We start from the raw sequence: 21,790 nt of genomic DNA, 5'->3' as shown, positions 1-21,790 counted from the left end.
GGTTAGCCAGAGGATAGGACATGGAAAGAAACAGGGACAAACAGGGGAGAAAAAGATAGTAAGTGTTGTTAAGAGAAGAAAACAGCAAAAACAAGTGATAAATGAGTGAGCTGGGAGCAGACCAGGATAGGATGGGAACAAATGAAGGAGAACAAATGGGTGAGATTAAGGAGAAGGAGAAAATAAGAAGAGTGGAGGTAAGAGCAGCAAAGGAAGAAGAGCAGAGATGGAAAGGAAGAAGAGAAGAGGGGAAGGAGGATGGGGAAAAGAATGACGCACAGAGGAGGCTCAAAGAAAACAAAGAAGTCTGGATGAGGAGAAGATCAAAGGATAGATGACAGGGAGGAAAGAGGGGGGTAAGGGAAGAGGAGAAACAGGGCAGAGAAGAGCAGAAATTGAGGAGGAGAGAAGGGGAGAATAGAAGAGACAGCGAGCGATGGCGAGGAGTTGAAGAGGGGGTGGGGAGGTGATGAGTCATCACCAGGCTATCAGCCCCGGTGGGCCGGGTTGCTGTGGGGGTGGCAGTGTGACACATATGCAGAAAACGCACACACAGGGAGACGTTGCCCGCCGTCATGCTGCTTAAACGTCTCCTCCTGCTGCAGAGGCGGGTGGAAGACAATACAGGGATGCCACTGAGACATGCAGTTGTGCACATGCAGCCCTTTCCTCTGACACACACATGCATATAATGTCGATGGCTGTGCCAGAGGCCTCATTAAGACTGCGAGGATGGATGGATGGTCATAAGGGCAAACAGTCAATACAGCTGTATGAAAAACAACACAAAACAAAAGGAGGAGCACAAGCGCTGTTTACACATTGTGTCTCTGACTATTTCTCATATACACTTTCCTCCATCATTCATACTTTATTAGGCAATGCATATGCAGAGGCGGATGTTGTATTTAAAAAAAAAAGGAACAGATAAAGAGGAAGATGCACAAGTAACACGGCCACGGTGTTACATAAAAAGTTCACCGCTTCGCTCCTCTCACTGCGGCACTATGGTTTGCTCAGCTGCTGTGCTAAGAGTAATATCAAGCTCCTTCTTCTGTCATTTAATTAGCTCATCACAAGGACCCACGGTGCATTTTCAGTGTTCTTGCACATGCTTTTACTCCAATCATACGACTGAAAATTGGGGGCGGACACCTTTCAATAAATCAAATCACTTCCTCTGTAACACGCGAGCTCCTGTCACTCTGCGTCTCTTTTTTAGTGCTGAGTCGATTTCAGAGTTGCCATGCCAACAGATTGAGGGGATTCCTAATCCTGATCTGGGCCAGTGAGCGCGCACATACGCTTCAAATATGCAAACGTTGGACGCGGCGCGTGCAGGCTGCGTGACGTGGTGTTTCTCCCCTTCTAATCGCGGCACATCGGTTTTGTGTGCACGTCTCCCGGCAGATTGTGTGAATGGGAGCAGAGCCACCAGTTGATTGGGTGGTGATTCTTTAAATTCTTTCAGCATCACTCCAACTATGCAAACCTGCAGGCGACATCAGCCACCAACCCGAGGCGAGTTCGGCACCAAACAGACACACAAACACAGAGAAAAAAATACTCGGATCACCAGTGAAATTTGAAAACCTCTGTAGGAATCTGTATTTAATCTTGAATTTCTACATACATTCATCCATCTCTGGAACAGAGGATCAGACAGTACGTGTGAGTGTGTGCGTGTATGTAAGATAGACGTGGATGCAGGTTGGGGTGGGTTTTCCAGCTGCCTTCTGCACACCTGCATATTTATCATGTGCTTACAAAATGTGATGGAGGCACATAACATTGGGCCGAAAGACGATGATAGGGGGGAGAGGGTGTACACATGTGAAGGCATTAGTGTAGCATAAATGTGTAATCTTGCGCTGAAGTGTGTGACTGGTGGCTAAAAGAGGGCAGTTTAATTCTAGTAATTCAGTCATATTTTGAATGACAGCAGAAGGCGCACTGTCAGGTTAGTCTGTAAACATTCTGACATGAAATCTTACTGAAAACATATTCAGCTGCAATGACCTGCATAGGCCCCAATTAGAAAACCGACTAGGCTAAAAGTTCTCGAAATTTAGTTTGAGTGAAGCTGTTGTATGTTGTGAGTTTGTGTTCTCACATTGCGCAAGTTAACGTGTGACTGTCCGTCTGCATGAATGCTTACCTATATGTGCATACTGATATGCCTGCATATGCACTATGCATGTACAATATTGATACAAGTACGTGTATGTATGTGTGTATGTTTACACATACTTACAAATAGAACCACATACACATACATGTCATGATGCATGTTACAGGCATTTCTCCATCCCTGCTTGAACGTATGAGTGTGTGTGCTGCTTGTGAATGTGTGTGTGTCAGTCGCTGTCTTCTCTTTCATGGGCCTCAGCCAGGGAGCTCTCATCAATATTCTCCAGGCTCTCTGCCCGCTGGATGCTGAGCTCAGAGAGCGGGATGCTGGGCAATGTAGTCTGTTCTGGGTAAAGCCACGGCTTGAAGGCAGGGTTATGTCTCTGCTTCCACTCTGGATACTTCACACAGGCTTTGCAGATCTTCTTCATGGCCTGGAAAGAACAAACAACAACAAACAACAAAATAAACAACAACAACATGTGATTTATGAGAAATAATGGCAGTGATAGAAAGAAAGTATTTCCAGCAGAAAGCTTGGCCGACACGTATGCTTGATCAATATTCTATAAGGAAGAACAGGCTGAACTCAACAGAGATGAAAAATCCAGAGGACAGAAATAGCACCCATACAAAAATAGAGATGAAGATGGATGAGTGACAGGATAAAGGGAGACAGAAGGGAAGCTGTGAGAGATGGAGGAATCTATAGAGATAAAACATGGGCAAGGGTAAAAAGAGGGAGGAGATCTTGTTCAGAGCCACAAGAACAGAGAGTTTCTTTTTTCCAAATATCAGAACCAAACAAGGGAGCTTCACACATGTCTGATAGTACTTAATGTCAGAAACAACATGCCTGTATGTTTTTTAAGGGTAAAAAACACAGAGCAACGTGTCTCATAAAAAAACAATGGTCCAGGAAGTTACAGCAGCACCCAGTGCATGGCAAGACAATCATCCAGAATATATCTGGATATCTTTGTAGCTGCAGAGACCAAAAAAATTAAAAGCTAAAAAGGCAAAAAGAAGCAATTGTGTATTTATTCAATGTACATCACTCAGCAATTTTTCTTTTAACTATTAGATAATCCTATGATTTGCATATATCTTCTTTGCTGCAACCACTCTCGCTTAAGAGCAGCTGCATGTTTTAATAAAAATATATCTACCAAAAAGGAAAGCAATACTATATAATGTAAGGCCTGCAGTATTTTGACAATGAATTGATTTTGCCTCTGTGCACCATCTCGGTGGATTTCAAATCAAAAATGATGAATCGGATCTGCACTTCAGCAGTATCTGAGAAAAGTGCCGACTTTCAGACTTTCAGCTTTAATTCAAGGTTAGCAAAAGTATTGCATTAACTGTTTCCTTTACTGCCACCACATTCAGCTGCTGCTTGTTGCCACTGAAGAATATCCCACGTCTGTTCTGTAAGGCTTCACAATCCATGCTACTGCTTCTGTCAGCAGTCAAGCACGCCCATGCCATAGCATATCAGTGGTTTGCACCTTGTTGTAAACTCTCTGTATTTACATTGTCCTTGACTTAGTTAGACGTTATGAAGCGGTTTTTCTTAACCATGTTGTTGAGCTGCTCAGTGCATTCCTTCTTTTTAAGAATTCAACAGATTGTTGATTCAGCCACTGGCACGGTTATCTCTTTGGACTTTATTTTGAGAGCCTCAGTGTATAGCAACCAGCCAACACTTGGAAATAAATAGAGGTATTTTATTTGCTTAATTTGTCATGGAATAATGAGAAACAGCCCTCATCTGATCATAAATCTGCTCTTCGGTCAATTGTCTGATTATTTTTGAGGCTTTGAAAATGGAATCATACGTATGAAAGAATAAAAAAAAAAACTGCACTTCAATCATGTCTTGATTGTTGGATTTAAAAGCCCCCGTGCTGGTGTATCAAAGGAAAACTGCAAAAAAAAAAAAAAGTGTTACTGTCCAAATCCCATATTGATATTCTGACCCTCTCTTAATATGAATAATTAGATCCATATTTTTTAAAAGCTTTGATAAAATGCAGACTATTGATTAAAGTCACAATGTGAAATGCTTTTTTTGACATATGAATGGAAAGCAAATCTCTAAAAACTCTAAAATGCCTAATGTTTTTATTAACTGTCTTCACTAGATGCCTTCTTTCCCTGATATCATCTCTGAGGAATCCTCCATCACAGCATGCTCTCTAGAGAATCATTGCCCTATTTTAATAAACATATACAGCAGATGCCCTCAGACAAGCAGTAAACTATAAGGTCTGCGTATTTTCTCATGGTGACCGGCACTGTGCTGAGTGGAAGTGCAGATTATCACACAGTCAAACACACTCACAGGATCTTTGTTAATCTGCACATATTACTTACGCATGGAGCAAGGAAGTGGGAAGACTTGTTGACAACCCACTTGGGTAGCGAACCTGTAAAGAGAGTCGGGGTGAGCAAAGCATCATGGGTAAAAGTTGGAGTGTGACAGAGAGTCTGTTTTATTTCATATTACCAGGATCAAAGCAAGGCTTAGTAACTACTCACTGCGCCCGTATGGCTCTCTCTCATACATGCACACAAACACACACATTAGCAACGGATAAATAAAAAGAGTTACACAATCGGCACTTGCTTGTATGTGATCAGCAGTTAGAAAGTGAAGTAAATAGAGAATAAGAGGAGGAGATTAAATGCTAGACAAAAAAGCAGAGTGAAGAGTAGTGAGTGAGAGAGCACGCGAGAGAGGTGAGATAGACTATCCTTCATATGGTTGCTATGGTGACACATTTTGACATAAAGGCAGGGCAATGAATAATTCATAGAACGCAGAGTTAAATACCTGGGTGAGTGTTTTGCGCTTCCTGTGTGTGCTCTGTTTGATTTTGTCCTTGTGTGCTGAATACTTTTCTGTGTGTGTGTGTGTGTGTGTGTGTGTGTGTGTGTGTGTGTGTGTGTGTGTGTGTGTGTGTGTGTGTGTGTGTGTGTGAGACTGTGAGTGATAGTTACCTCGTGGATCCACCTGGGCCATGTAAGTGAGGGTACAGTTATTAGGTCCCTGGCTCTGGATCATGTAGCCAGTCTGAATGGAAACTGCACGTACCATGTCCTTTTTAGGTGGGTATTTCTGTGGAAACAGCACAGAGAGGCCAAAGTGTAAACAAACAGGACGAGGACCCCACTAGATTCTTTTTTTTTGTGAGATCTGTAGAAGGCAGAGTAGACATTCAAGAGCTTTGTGCTTTTAAGCTGCCAGTCAAACTGATTTTCAGCTTCATAGTCAGACTTCTGATGCAAATCCAGTCCACACCACTCTGTAAATAAAAAAAGCAAAGCTGCATGCAGCCCACTATTTCCCTTTTAGCTCCTTAGACTCTAACAGTATATCCAAGGTTATTATTAATGATTAGGGAGTCCACTACTGGTTAGTCTGCACTAATTAGGAGAGGGACACTGCAGAGCACTCAAGAAGAACAGACAGCAGCAGTCAGCTAAGACATCTGCTTTATTTTTTCTCTGCTATTTGACTCATATTTTTTGGCTTCTACACTTAACACACTACCTTGTATTGGCAGAAGAAATCTCTGCAATGTGAACTTTTGTAAATCATCTGCAGGTTTCCGGGATACAGAATTCTCATGCTCTGAGCTAATGTAATCTTCTTGATTTTTTTTAGACTTCACTAAATCTGAAACATTAATCACGACTAAGCCATGTGTTCAAAAACACCCAGCACACCAGGAAACTGATCATCTCAGGACTCGAGCACTTGATGAGCAATCAGCTGAACAACAACACGATAATTAAACTTTGGACAAAATTAATCATTTTTAATATATCACTATACGCTCGCCAACCACTTTATGTGGTACACTTCTTCAACTCTTCGTTAATACAAATATCAAATCAGCCAATCACATGGCAGCAAATCAGTGCAATTAGTCATATAGACATAATCAAGACGACCAGCTGAAGTCCAAACTGAGCATCAGAAAGAGAGGTCTGAGTATTTCAGATACTGCTGCTCTGCTGAGATTTTTACCATACAAAACCATCTCTCAGGTTTACAGAGAACGCTGAGCAAAAATGCCATGTTGACGTCAGAGGTCACAGTGAAGTGGTCAGACTGCTTTGAACTGATCAATCAAATAAGCACTGGGTACAACCAAGGTATGCAGAAGAGCGTCTCTGAACGCACAACACATCAAACCTTAACGTAGATGGGATACTACTGCAGAAGACCTCACCAGGGACTATTCCTTTGTGACAGGGTTCTAGAGTGCGACCGATGTGGTTGCACATGAGACATAATTTTTCAGTGGTGCGACTACAAAAAAATCCTACTTCCAAGGTGCGACCAGCCTTTCGAGTAGAACTTCTTTCCCACTTCTTAACTTAACGAACTTTTTCGTTAAGGCCTGATCCATCCAAAATTCATAGCCAGTGCTCTGACGGAGCCATCAGCCTCTCAGGTTATGTCTAACACTGGTCCGGAGACGGCATCAGGTAATGAGCCACATACGATCGACTTTGAGCCAGAGCCCACTGAAAGTAAAAGGGGGAAAGCGTATACATTTCGAAGAGAGCGGCTTGACCAGTTTCCCTGGCTAAGATACAGTAAAGCTGACAACATGTTGCACTGCATTTACTGTCGTGAGTGTGGGAAGACTATGGCCGGCAGTACCGCATTTGTGACAGGTGCTAATACGTTTCGAATTGAAACGCTGAAAAAGCACAGTGTATATAGAAAACACATTATATGCAGCAATAAATGCACTGCCAAAGTGTCCCCTCTCCCCACTGCCTTTCAGTGGGAGTGAAGAGAGGGGACTGCCGCTCTGATGACTTGTGTGCAGGCAGCAGCAAACAGGTCATCAGAAGAGGCCAAGATGATGATTAAGTTTAACATCGCCAACAATATTGCCAAAGAAGAAGTTCCGTTCACTAAGTTCAAGTCCGAAATAATTCTTCACAAGAAAAATGGCTTGAACGTAAACTCCACATACAGTAATGATGTCACATGTGCCCAGTTTATAGGTGTCATCCCAGACACATTGAAAAAAAAAAAGTGAAAAAATGAAAAAGGCCAAGTTACATGAGTTGGTCATCTGAGAGGCATGTGACTGCAATGGAGGATAGTCCATAAGATATCAAGCTGTTCGGATGTTCAGATTTTGAGATGTTCAGTTTGAAGCCTTTGAGGCACTTTTAATTTAGAGGGGTTTTTTTATTCAGTTATCTTGAGATGTTTTAAATTTAAATTTCAGCTTAGCTCAGCACTTTAAGCACAAGCACTTTTTCAGTAACTTATCTTTCTTATAGAAATGCGCTCCAAATAAAGAACTTTGTGTTGACAAGATTGTTAGTTAATCATTTACAAATCAATATTGTCTGCATGGACAGCACTTTTTTTTTTTTAGTGAACATGTAAAACTGCGGTGTTAAGCGATGTGGTTGAATAATTTGGATGCACCTAACGTTTGTGCTGGTACACCTAAGAAAAAAAGTTAGGCGCACCACTGCAACCGTGGCAACCGTGGCTGCTTGCAGCAGGATAAAATACAAATACATGTCAAACAGGTTTCTTGAACATGACAATGAGTTCACTGTGCTCAAATGAAGAATTATGGCAGTTCTGCAAGCAAAAGTGGTTCCCCCAGAGTAGCAAAGTGTAACTAATGTAGTGGCCAGTGAGCGTATAATTAATCTCTATGCCAATATTCACACGGTAAATCAAATCTGGTTCAATTCAAGCTAAATATTATGAAGTGAACTATAATGCAAAAGACTATGTCCTCGTGATGGAGACAGATGACAGGGATCACATGAGTCCTTAATTAGCTGCTGGGCACAAAGGATATAGTTACAATGAGAATGAGTCAGTGGATCAGTACTGTTGTGTCTGGATCTGTAACTCCACTGTGGAAAAAAAAATGGCTCAGCAAACAAAGCAGTCATTAGAAGCCATTAGAAGTTATTAAGCCTTTGCCATTATAAATATTTGCATAGGGTTTTCATGCAAATACATATCGGACTCTATAGCACTCAACACAATGGTACGCTTAACAGCAGCGCTAACCATAGTTACATGACAGATGGATTGCAAAAGCAGACTGTTAAAAAGCCTCGGAAATGTATGATTAAAGAACTGAAAATAATTCATGGCTCCTGTTATGATTGGTGAAAAAGCTGAACAGCGATTGTAGGATAAGAAACAGCATAAGTGAACCATGTCCCGCTGATGGATGCGCCAACACGCCACTCATAAGTTTCCCCTGAAGCCAAACTCCAGGAAGTCGAGCTCTCGAGTTTTTCCCATTATCAAGATCAGCCTTGGCTAACCACACACGTAAACCGACACACAATTTGTTGTGTTCAGAAGTACAAATTGATGCAGGAATGCGGAAGGCGGGGTGGAAGTCAACAGCTCACGGTCATATGAGAGGCCTTATCCTTCTGCAAACACTGTACTGGTGAGCAAAAGTTAGAATGAAAAGCAGAGAGGAGACAAAAGAGTGAACAAGGACACCAGAGGACAGACAAAAGGAATAAAGACAAAAGACATGGAAACCCATGATACACACAAAAGGCTGACGGACACGAAGACAGTGAGAGCGACATCGCTGAAAGTGTTGAATTGTTGTTTTACTTTGTTTCACCTTCTCAAGGATTTGCTTCTTTTTCTTAGTCTTTTTAAGTTTTCTACACATTTTACAAGCCAGTCAATCAGATAAACCAGAAAACAAGTGGCAGGTTAATGAATGCAGGACACAACTAGCAACAGGTGATCAGTACAAACAGATATAAAGCCAACGAAAAGCTGAGGTTTCAGGCCAAACTGAAAGTTACTCACATCCTCTTAGTGTGCTCGAATCAACTGATGGTTTTTACAGCTTTATAGTATCTAGATTATTCAAGTGCATTCAAAGGCATGCGCGGAAAAGCTGAGCTTAAAACACAATATGTTCTTCTATCATCTATCATTGTTTCAGGTGAAAGCATCAGGGGCAGACAATATGATAGAGCATGGTCTTTGGAAAGGTGCTAAGCTAAACTGTTGCTGTGTAAGTAAAGAGAGCAATAGAGCGTGTGGTAGGGGAAGTACTTCTGGAGACTGGATCGCGTTCCTGTTTTCTGAGCTGAGCAACTTCCAGCAACATGGCACTGGGATGCATTTTATGAAGTCTGCAAGCAGACAGAAAGGCTTTTAGGAAAGTAGGTGTCATGTTTTTGTTTTTTTGAACACAAAAATGAAATACAACAGTTGTTGCAGGTACTTGTTCATGTGAAAATCAGCAGGAAGCGCGTGTTATCAACCTCTCTGGGACCGACTGCAGTCAGATTATTTTGTGCTCTAAATTAAGCCTCCATTTTCCCGGATAGATTTCATACTCAGTGGCAGACAAAGCTACGCTGTGAAAGTGCAGCTCATAAGGAACCAATTTAAATGCAGAAAACTTGTCTATTGCTACTTTAAATCACCGACACAGAGCGGTGAAATGTTCCCTTAGAAAAAAAAACGGGACCTGTTCAACTTGCTAAAGAGGACCACTTCATTTCAGCTCGCCAATATAAAGCACTGTGCAAAAGCCTCAAGTCACTCCTCATTTCAGAGGTTTTTATTTGGCTGCTTTTTCACTCATCAGTTCAATCCTTGTACCTGACCATTTTTGGAGGAATGGTTCTTTTTGTTGTTGTTTATTGAGCCACTTAACACTTATTGAGCCTATAAATCACTCACATAACTCAAGGGATGACCCTGTATTGTGTCTACTCATAACAAGAAGAAAAAAAGAAAAAGAAGAGCTTTGAACTTCCTTAAAGAAAGCCTGAGGAACTATTCCTCAGAGCTGCTTAAAGAAATTGAAAGAAAGCTCGCGTACAAGAGTTCAGGCTGTGTGGAAGAATTAAAGCGGTTCTAAATATTGATGTTCACGCTCATTAGAACACTACAAACTCTGCTTTCGCCTTATACACTTTATTTCTGTCAATAGAAAATTGTACTTAGGAGTCAGTATAATCTTTTAATAATATAAGTTTGCATATGATAGAATACCTCTTTATGACTCAGACTGTTGTTTATAGTTCACTGTGACCCGTTATGCAGGGAAGGAGCAGTACCTGCTAGATAAGAGCTTAACAAGCCGTTTCACTTCGTGCCAGGTAGAGAAGCCTCTCCTGGCACACGCACACAATGCGAGATGACTCAAGACTTTTGCACAGCAGTATTCACCCAGTTCATACTGAGATATGTTCCCATTAGCATTCCTTTTTATCTTTACTTACGGCATGTTTGATAGAGTAGTTCATGATGATGTAATCTTTTCCTATTGGCAGCCAGGAGCGGAGCGTGATGACGTCACGGTTCCGAAGGGGCTTTGGGCACTTCCCTGTAAACAAACAAGAGAAGTCAGGTGAACAAAACATCACAGAACAATCTGTACCTGAAGGCAATTTACATGCGTTTACATGCGATGGTGCAACATACATGAGTAGTAACCAACGTCCGCATTGACCGTAAGCTTCCCAATATCGAAGGTCTCAATGACATTTGTGTCCCACTTCTTTCTGTATTCAATGTCATGGAGAACGTCATACATGGTCTCAGCTGACACATCCTTGCACAACATCCGACACTGAGAGAGGAAGAAGGACAGAAAGAGAAACAGAGGCTTCAATTTTAGGCAACAAAGGTAAATCCACAATGATATTACAGATTTGAGTCACACACAAAGTTCCACACAGCTTATTCAAACTGCATTTAAAATACATAACTCTATGGCACCAGTATTGTACTTCTCTGAATTCATCGCTCTGGGTCTAATGCAAACTATGAGTTAGGAAAATCCATTAGAGTTTAATGAAGCTGCTCAGCATAAATTCAAAGTGAAGTAGTATGCCACTGTTGAGGAGAGCTCAGGCCTAGTGATGCCAAGAAAGGTAAGTGAGACACAAAAACAAAAAGCCAGTGAACACATCACAGACTCAAATACCTGGAAATTAAACATATGCACATATGCACACACTCACTGCACCCATGTGGACCCCACACATGAAAGAAACACGAATGGCAACTGATGTGTAAATGATTAGACATCAGATGGTTGGAGAGCGTCAGTATTGGAGAGCAGAAATGGGAACTGTGTGTGTGTGTGTGTGTGTGTGTGTGTGTGTGTGTGTGTGTGTGTGTGTGTGTGTGTGTGTGTGTGTGTGTGTGTGTGTGTGTGTGTGTGTGTGTGTGTGGCAGAGAGACAATCAGTACAGACAGGCCACTGACCATAGATGAGTCATTACCGAGACCCAAGCTCTTAAATGGAAAACACATTCACCACAAGACAGAGATGGAGAGACTTATGTCAAAGGGTTGTTGCTTTTTTTCAAGAGTGCAGCAGTAGCAAGAGCTCTGAATGCCACCTTTTTTAAAATCTTTTTGTGGTTCTGTCTGAAACAAATGACGTGTGAAGTCACGTGTGCACTAGAGCACCAGCTTTTAGACTAAAACAACCTTCCTCATATCAGTTATGCTATGCACACTGAATAGAAGTGTAAAACTTACTGCGTGGCCACTGCGTTATGCTACAGAAAGACCATCTGCAGGTAGAGCTGCTTTTTCCTGATGGTTTCTCTCGTTTTCTGTTGTGCATATTCCTTTCAGACGTTTCATGTTGATAGCTAAGACTGACTTACAAAAACTAGGAAGTTTTTATTGCACTTAAAGCAACGTAACACATTGCTGTCACCTCGAGGAGGCTGCTGGTGGTTAGTGGAGTCTGTTTGCTTCTTTGCTTCACTTCATGTGTACCCCAGAGGGGAGACACACAGTGAGTTAATGAGCAGGAAAACAGCAGTAGAGAGTCTAGCTAAAATGAAACAACTGCACATAAATGCACGGCTTCGGCGGAGGAGGTAAAGTTGGTCATCTACTAATCAGAACATCAGTAGTTTAATCTCCAGCTTCTCTAGTTTGCATGCCCGAGTATCCTCGGGCAAGATACTGAACAACGGGTTGTCTCCAATGCGTCCATTGTGTGTGAATGACTAAAAGCACTTAGGTATTGAAAACAGTGCTTGTATGACTGGGTTTGTAGTACGAATGTGTTTTGAGAGTTATATATATAAGTACCAGTCCACAAACCTATTAAATAATATATTGTGGTGACACATTGGTTCAATGGTTCGATGTGTTTTGTCTGAAACAAAGAACGTTGTTCCTCTGTGAGAAAGAAGGTCATAGGTTAAAATCCACATGCAAACTCCACACAAGAGTTTGTGTTCTCCTCGTGTCTGTGTGGGTTCTCTCCTGGTTCCCCAGGTTCCTCCAACAGTCCAAAGACATCAATATTAGGTTCTTAAGTGATTCTAAACTGGCTGTAGAAGTGAACGATTTTCAGTTTCTATGTGTTAGCCCTGCAACAGACTGGCAACCTGTTCAAGTTATAGGCTATAATGGATGGATGAATGGATGGAGCCCCGTACAAGTTATAGGCAAAAAAACTAGGAGTGGTGCTTCCATTAATACCACAGCTGGTTGATTGTTTGCATAGCATGTCACAGCTTATTAATGAAACCATAGAGACTCCTGGCTATGTTTGGCATAGACGGCAATACACTCAAGGTAAGCCCTTGAGTAACAGTGTTGCCAAAGTTACAATTGCCAGGAGAAACTAGTCTCAATAATAACAAGGTGAAAGGCAAGTGGTAGAGGCATGTCGAGTTATAAAGCATAAGAGACACAAAGGCAATGAGGGAAAAAGAACCCAGCACTTGATTGAGAGCAAATTAGAAAGAAATGGACCAAGGGAAGTTGTCTGCCCCAGATAAATTTTAACTCCTGTTATAAATCAGTCCAGACAGTTAAAAGCTCCGCCTAGCCTATCTTCCATCACTGCTTCCCTTCAGGCTTCATTTAGGAAAATCATCATAGACTGTATCCCACATTTGTCTGTAAACCTGTTTTAAACTCGAGGTCTCCTCTTATAACTATTTGAAATTCAAAATGGTCCGCACTGGTCTGATACATGGACAAGTCACCAGGCCCAACAAAGAAAAACAGACATTCATACATAAAGCCAGGTTAGAATCACTAATTACATGCATTTGGACTGAGGGAGGAGGCCATAGTGCTCAGAGAGAAACCACACTGGCACAGGAATAACATTCAAATGCCACACAGAAGCCCAGAGCGTCTTGACTGAGAGGCAATGATGCTTATTGCTCTGTTGGAAGCGTCATGAGGATATCTTTTAATTACATGTGCACACAACCTGGCAGGTGTATATCATTAGAGTTTTTCCATCAACTAAAATATTGGTGAGTTGCAATTTTTACTCCTAGAGGACAAGTCAGGGAATTAAGACATACTTTTGGAAAGTTACCATCAAATTTTGCCAATTATTTTGGCACACAACCCACTTGCTCGAAAATGTTTGTTTACCAGCTCCAGATTGGAGCCTTTATAGCTTTATATTTCATATTTCTGTATAGTTTTCATATTTAGATCCTGTTCATAGCCCGTACATAGTTTGTACACTCACTACAGCCTGTACATACTTATAGTTATAGCATATTCATAACATACCTTCATACCGTGTACATTGCAACATACCAATAATAGACCCATATTTAGTACCCTCATACATATAACGGACCCATTTCTGTAATATATCTATATATCTATATTATTGCTAATATATATTTTGTAATATATCTATATTGTGGCTAAAGCACTTTCTGGATGGATGCAAACTGCTTTTCGTTGCCTTGTACTTGTGACATGTGCAATGACAATAAAGTTGAATTCTATTATAATCCTATTCTATCAGCTTTAGCTGTAGCTCTCACACAGGAACACAGTCTCACACGACTCCACAACAGTCACACTGTGCAACAAAGGAAACTGTAAATGCTAAATTGTAATGACATTCCTAGAAACAGAACCCTCGGTGAGATCGAGGAAATGCAGACTGAGTGCAGAGAGCAGGTCAATCCAGACTGAAAGCTGATGAAATAGAAAAAAACAAACAAAAAAACCCCAGGAAGGTTGTGCAAGCACATTAGTGTTACTATTGTAACCTTATTGTTAGCCTAATCAAGAAATAAGTCATTTCATACTTCACATGAGTGGCAGATTGCTAGTTCACTTAAGCAACAAACGGCAAGCAAAGTTCAGAAGAACTGAGGAAAAATAGCACCTAGCTGTGTTTCGCAAAGAGCACAAAAAACGCTCTTCAGCTAAAGTAGTGGGTGTGTCACTGGACAAGTAGATCCCAACCAATTGGATATTCACTATCAGTATCCGTATTTATCCACTGGTTTGTCCACCAGAGGACACTCTGCAACTTCTTTGTTGGATCAACTAGACCAGTTTCTCAAACTCCAGTCTTCGAGGGCCGCTGTCCTGAGTCAACTTCTATAGAGTGTTGCTAATGACCTACTAATTGTATTCAGATGTGTTACAACAGGGACACATGGCAAAGTTTCAGGACAGCCGCCCTCGAGGACTGGAGTTTGAGACCTCTGAACTAGAGGGTAAAAAAAGTAAAAAATAAATAACTAAAAAACATTTTGTGTGTCAAAAAACAAGCTCTGACATTAAAATCCTGCTTGTAACCATAGCAATAATCCTCTATATATCACAGCATGACACTCTGAAAGATAATGTCCTATTTATGGTGTATTGCTGTTCGAACCATTTTTATTTTAAATGCATTAAATCAACTCGTGAGTGAGATGTTTTACACTGCATCACTACTCACAAGGATATGAACTAATTTTCCAAGAGGGAAGTCTGTCACATTACAAGGCACATCTTAATGCCTGTAAACGTAATTAGGGACTGTAAAGTCATCTGTTATCGCTGTCTGAAAGACAATAGTTAAAACCCCTTATGAGTATTCTGTTGTTGTATTCAAGATTAGTGAGATAGATTATGTAGGCACAATGCAATTCTGATTTATTTTAACAGTGTAGTCAAGGAGGCATTACACATTTATTACCAAAATAAAAACTAGACAAAAGACAAACGCCTCCTTTCCACCGGTTTGGTGCTGGAACCGAGTCGGTGCAGGTCACAAAAGACCAGAGAGAATAACAGATGTCTTGTGTCCACAGGCAAACTGAAACAGGAGAAGCAGGAAGAAGGAAAAACAAAATGAAAAGTCAAAGGGGGAAAGCTGCAGGGAGCAAGACATTCAGCACAGAATGAAGACATACAGCCAGCTACGTACACATGTGTGTAATTCTATTACAAACTAATTCAGTAAACTCGATAGATGAAGCAAAGAGGGCAGGATAGAGGGGGTGAAACAGAGTTCAGAAAGATAAAATAGACATGGCGGAGACAAGTAGGCATAGGTGGACAAACAATAGGTGTGTGCAGATGGCAGTCTTTTCAGTATGTTTGTCCACAGGGTCCCCTCTCTGCTGTGGGGATGAACAGAAAAGTATTTGACCAGCATAATATAATCTGCAGTATGATCATTGTTTTAACAATGTAACAGATAGCTTTAAGATGGCCTTAAGATGTTTATGATGATGTTAACTTTGTATTTCAGGTGCAGTTATAACTATTTTATACATATTGCATATCTGTGCTTATTTGAGTTGATGTTCAGGTTCATTAATGGTTTTGAGCTTCATCTAGTGAGAGTGTCTAGGTGATACATGCTGAGGGAAAACTAGAACATAGAAGGAATTGCAATACATGCTTACGAAACACTTATATCAGGTCATTTTATATTAAGGTTTTAGTAGAGGTTCTTGGTTAAAACATTTATTTAGTAGAAGACATACACATAGTCTCAGTGAGCCTCTGTCCTGGTGAAAGGTCAGAAGTGCAACAGGTGAATTGAGAAAGAGCATTTGAGGACGAGACACAGACAGTAGGAGGTGAAGAGGTGACACAAAGAGCATGTGAGGTCAACACGTACACACACATTAGTTAAGATTTATTTAGAGGGGAGATCAGTTATGTCTAGACAAGAAAGAGGAACAATTCATTTTAAGATAAGAACGGAAAGTACAAGCCATGAAAATAGAAGATGATTTTCTGGGTGAAAAGTCATGATGATGTTGATCTGATCTATGTATAAAATGTATCGGTGACGCATGAAGGGGCGTCAGTAAACAAACCCTGATGTTATAAAATAATTGTTTGTGCCTTAGTAAGTCGAAGATCAATTGCTGTTTTCAGTGATCTTCCCACGTGTGAATTAAAATCTTCGTTTGACTTCACCCGGCCGGACCAGTGTGGTTATTTTTCGATCACCTCTTGTACCCTTCCTCAATTCATGAATCTTAACACTGCCTACTCATAACACCCAGTGACCTGCGATCCCTGCACATCCAGCCCACTCCCTCTACTTTTCCTTCTCTCTCTTATTCCCTGTCCCACCCACTCTTCTTCTCTTCTTGCCACCCTCTCCCTCTCCTCTTCTAATCTGTCATCTCCCATCATTTGTTCCTCTGGGTGCTGATACATGAAAGTAAATTTGAAAAAAAAAAAAGAAGAAGAAGAAGAAGAAAAACAGAAGGGGAGTGACTCAGAGCTGGGCTTCCCTCTTCCTCAGCATGAGAGAAGGCAAACCCTGGGAGTATGTTTGTGTGTCTCTGTGAGTGTGTGTCGATGTAGGCAGGAGGATGACCCATTCACAGTAAATAAAAACTACCCACATTTTAATGCCCACACACTGAGTGTTGTATGTGAAGTCGCGTGCTGATCGATGATATTAAATTGCTGGTTAGAATGAGCACAGGCATGACTGAACTGTGAGGTGATCACTGATTAATATGGTAGGGGCAATGATGACGATGATGATGAGGCTAATGATAATCGGGGCACTAATGATGATGATCGCCAGCCTGTTCCCCTTCTCTCACTCAAATGGGCATATATCTATCTTTGTTGCTTTTTAAAGCTACACACAAGACAGGCAGAGAGGTTATATTAGAGATGCACTATAAACAGAACAGCTGTAAGTACCACACTGACTCACAACTGCATTTGTAATGACATAATTGTATATACAGTACATTTGCAGGGTGGAAGATTGGGTATGTGAGAGTGAAACAAAAGGGGAGATGAGACAGTGGTGCACAATGCAAAACCCCCAGCTTTTGTCATATTTACATAAAGATAAAGTGCCAACTACAGATAGAAGCCCCACCCAAACTTCAAACATGTGTGCGTGCACTTTCCACTTCTCGCTGTTTGCAGTCTGCAACTGTCAAGATAAAACACACCTGCCTGATGTCAGGGAGAAACGCCTGAATAAGCAGATCCCTACCCTCTGCACACAGGATATACCCTGAGGAATTACGCAGGAGAATGAGGCGGCTTTATAGGCTCTTGATTGGCCTGTACACTACACACACACAAACACACAAACACAAAGAAGCTTGCTAATAGGTAAGAAGATGGATAGAGGGGGCTGGGAAAAGCCCTGTGCTTTTGCAGCTCCTGCACATGTTGATAACACCTCTATGTACACACGCACATATGCACACAAGCTAACAAGACTTTATTTAACAAAGTAAACACCGAGTGGCTCGCTGACTCTCTTCAGACCTGGATACAATAGCAGGACACACACATATAAAGCGGAGGATGGGTTTTATTTGTATTGTTCTATATGTAGTCAGTTCTGGTCAGATTAGCAAGCTGGAAGGGTTAAAAAGTGGAAAGGACCTTCCTGAGATTTCGGGCCGTGAGGCCAAACATTTCTGTGTGTGTGTGTGTGTGTGTGTGTGTGTGTGTGTGTGTGTGTGTGTGTGTGTGTGTGTGTGTGTCAGACAGTGAAAATGCTAAAAGAGGTTTTTAAGCCTGATAAGCACTAAATTAACAGTCAGTCAGGTCTCCTGGCAGCATCTGCAGCTCTAAGATGAAGTAACAGTACGCACTGGCAAAGCTGTGGGCTCCAAGTGAAAGTGTGAATTTTCAATTTCTTTATTTACAGTTTACACTTGGGTGCAGGTCTCAATCAAACTGCTCCCTGCTAGCTTCTACTAAACTTCTACTTTCGAGCTTGAATGTGTGGAAATACAATCATTTGCTGAAGAGAGAACTGGGTGTTTTGCCACAAGTGTGCTGTGAGAACACTGTTTAAATTAATTCCCCCCCTTCTCTGATTCCCACAACATAAACAAAGCATTATTAACGACTGCGGTCAGTCATTGTTAGACTCGGGTACACGGCAGATTCTCAGAGGCCGTCCTAATAATGCCTCCACGTCAACTCCCAGGACAAACGCTCACACTTGACGAAAACTGCCACGTCTGCTGTTTGAGCTGATAACAGAGTTTGCTCACAGTTTCACATGGAGCTCACGTTACCTTACCTAAACAACTAACCAGGAACCACTAGATTTTTCCACCTGGGGCACAGTGTCCTATTAATGTAAACCGATCCTCTTCAGAGGACTGGAGGGCGATTTAGTTAAATGAGAATTACACACACAAAACACACAAAAGGTGATCAGAAAGACTGACAATGGATTTAGAAGCAGCAAGCAGCTCACACTGAAGGTAATTATTGAACCGATGGCCAAACAAACTGATCAATCCTGTCTGTTTGCCCATGACCTAACCGACTGCTCTCCTACTATTGTCAGCAGCTCTATTTGAGCGTGCGCTTTTGCAGACTTCCATTTGTTTTGAATGGATGACAAACTGTGTAGACTCAGCACTCTACATAATACGCTTTTGCACAGTGGCTTGAAAATAGTTTCGCTGGCAAAAGGCGACATGTCTCCAGAGAACTAAGCCTGCCTCCTGAGATTTCATCCAGCTCTCACTTCTCTTTAGTGCAGGACTTTTGTTTGTTTGTTTGTTTGTTTGTTTACTGTGGGCATCAGGCATCAATTCAATCCATTACCTAAAACAGGATGTGGTTACTACAATGCATTTTTTTTTAAAAAGTTCTTGTCTTTACCTCCAAGCCCTCTACCCAGACTGCTACAGTCATATTGGGCCATTTATTAAAACTGATTTGCTTACTGGCTTTACAAGGAGCAACACAGAGAGTGCTTTCTCATTTCAAATGTGTTTCTGGGATGTTTGGAGAGCGAAGCTGCAATAAGAGAACGCAGCAGAGAGCAATGCTTAAAGGACGTCAGCAACTTAAATCATATGGGAATTTAGATGGGAGCACTTCCCTGCCAACTGGATTATGCAGCAGGGTTTTCTATCGCTCCCCGTCCCCTCTGTCTTTGTACTGTTGCCACATGACCACATCCACACCACTTTCCATTATTCCCCACCAGTACCTGATGCCCAATAGAAGCGCACAAAAAGTTCTATTCATACCTGTGTGGTTAAATTGTCTCACCTTAATTTTGTGGATGGACTTCCCCTCCTCCAGAGACTGGGCCCACACAGTGACGACCCCTTTGTTGTAGGTCATATTCCAGCCCTCTTCGCACAGACATTCGGCCTTGAAGCTGGCAAACGCCTGGTCGTCCGGGATTGTCACAGTCTGTCCAGACATGGCTTCTTGTTACCGCGAGGAGTTGATAGGAGAGCGAGGGATGTGGTGGGATGCGTGGGGATGAGGACTACAGAGGAGACACGGTGAGCTGGGGAAGCCGGGAGTCGAGTTTCCCTCCTCTTCTTCTTCTGTGGGAATAACTTGTCTAATTCAATTTCCTCCTTGCAACAAGCTTTTGTAGCCGGCTGCAGCGCGTCTTGTGATGGTCTGCGCGCGTGCTTGTGTGTGTGAGTCTGTGTGCGCGCGCTTTCACGGTCCAATAACCGCAATCCACCCTGCACAAACTAATGTAGCAGAGGTGCAGGCAGAGAGAACAGGTGAGCTGGAAACAGCTGGGGAGGGGGAAAGGCAAAGAAGTGCGTAAAATGAGATGGGCGGATCAGATCAGAGCTCTGAGCCGCGGTTTAATAAGTTTCTGTCCGCTCCAGCAGCCCTCTCAAACAGCCGCTCTTCAAGCAAACCATATGTTTCTGTGTTTCCGCCTGTCACTCCCCGTTTCTGTCTCTTACCTTCTGCTTCCACCTCCCCTCTCTTGCCCTCTGCGCGTCTCTACGCCTCTCTCTCTCTCTCTCAGTTGTTGTTTTTTAAGGGTTTATAACAAGCTGATTTCCAGAACATCTCCATCGCTGCGTCGCCGCTGTGGCAGGTGGTAAAGGGGATGCGGTGAGAAATATGAGGAAGAGGAGGAGGAGGAGAGGTTGGGCGGTGGGAGGAGGAGGAGAGTCGGACTGCACAGGCAGGAGACCAGCCACAGCCACCGTGAAAGCTCCTTCCTTTGTTGCCTTCAGCTGCTGCTCGTAAAGCTCACAGCTCTGCATTATTTTAACGGGAAGACTACAAAGGCAAGAAAGATATTTACGCCTCTGAGTATAAATTACAAACAAATACTTTGAAAATGTTTTTGCATAACGGTTAAACTGGTCCAGGAAACAAACAAAGCATAAGACAAAGAAAAACGGCGATCAAAGCCTAAAGCTTTGATTTGTGGCATTTTTCATTAAACAAACTCTGCTTAAATGGAAATTTAGTAACTATAAATGCATTTTATTACTGATTTTCTGGTATGTCTTATAGGCAGAGCTGCAGACTTAATCAGACCATCGAAGTCATTTTAATCTATAAGTTATCATCTGTAATAAATATGTCATATTCCGTAACACACCAGCTGATTTGGTAAAATGGGGAAATGAAGGAAAACAGAACTCCGTGAACAGCACTTTGTGGAAACTGTATTTGCTTTTTAGCCACATCTGTGTTTGATATCAAATACTAAGCAGACTGTACAGGCTGACCAGGGCGACCAGACCCCAACAAACTAGCACTGTGGTGCAAAGTGTTCCTTTACAGTCCGGGGTTATCTTGTCCGTCATATATTTAAATGAAACGTTTCCAAATCAAGTAAATATGAGAATAATAACAGGAAGCTGAATTTTGTTCCCTATATGATTTCATGCATTAGTCTTTATATACACACACACACACACACACACACACACACACACACACACACACACACACACACACACACACACACACACACACAGTCACTTCACACCGCATTGAAATGGAAAAAACTATCGACTTCCCACCATGTACACCACCATGTTGACTTGTGATTTTCTGGTAACTTGTAACTTTCACTGAACAGCCGAGCCGTCGCTTGACTGCAATATTGCATTAGTTAAAAGCCAGCCATGTCCTGCAGAGCCAGTCAAAATGTGGAACATTGTCTCAAGATGTTGGAAAGGACGACGAGGAATAAAAAAGGCCAAGTTATTACCTTGTGTTATTACCTCATGAAGGTTGTTTCTCCCTCTTTTTAAAATTACTACAGTATTTGAATGCAATCAGCGTTATCGCGTCACACTTTTTTTGAAAACTACGGTTCACGAAACAGCGGGAGCGCGCATGGCAGTTTTGGCTGACGTGTGACGTAGCGGGGAATTTTCACCTGACAGCTGTGCACGTTAAAAGGGTCTTTACGAACACGGACTGAAATAACAGGGTTAAACGTCCAATCGTGTGTAGTTTTCAGAGTGTTTTCAGAGATATACTTGCTTTTTTCAGCCTTTATCTCTCTGATTTTCTCTTTCATTCTTCTTTCTTTTGTTACAGGGTGTAAGTCCATTACTGTCCTCTTCCAGTTTGATCTGTGGGTGTTTTGAGATATTTTGAGACAAT

General features: G+C 41.9%; 1 protein-coding gene across 1 annotated transcript; it reads right to left on the bottom strand.

Annotated features, from left to right (window-relative positions):
• Positions 1–1,579: 1,579 nt before the first annotated feature.
• On the bottom strand, positions 1,580–19,891 carry stard10 (StAR related lipid transfer domain containing 10). Its single transcript, XM_085379482.1, has 6 exons — positions 19,451–19,891; positions 10,616–10,763; positions 10,414–10,517; positions 5,137–5,254; positions 4,510–4,562; positions 1,580–2,564 (listed from the first exon to the last, which is right to left on the bottom strand). The coding sequence occupies exons 1-6, from the start codon at positions 19,607–19,609 to the stop codon at positions 2,358–2,360; spliced, it is 789 nt and encodes a 262-aa protein (XP_085235608.1). The 5' UTR covers positions 19,610–19,891; the 3' UTR covers positions 1,580–2,357.
• Positions 19,892–21,790: the final 1,899 nt, after the last annotated feature.

Source organism: Rhamphochromis longiceps, linkage group LG14 (genome assembly GCF_057381845.1).
Source record: "Rhamphochromis longiceps isolate RC_006_pf linkage group LG14, R_longiceps_female_GT1.1, whole genome shotgun sequence".
NCBI classification, from domain to species: domain Eukaryota; kingdom Metazoa; phylum Chordata; class Actinopteri; order Cichliformes; family Cichlidae; genus Rhamphochromis; species Rhamphochromis longiceps.
Note: the sequence above shows the minus strand (reverse complement) of the source record. Positions and strands in the feature narration are given on the sequence as shown.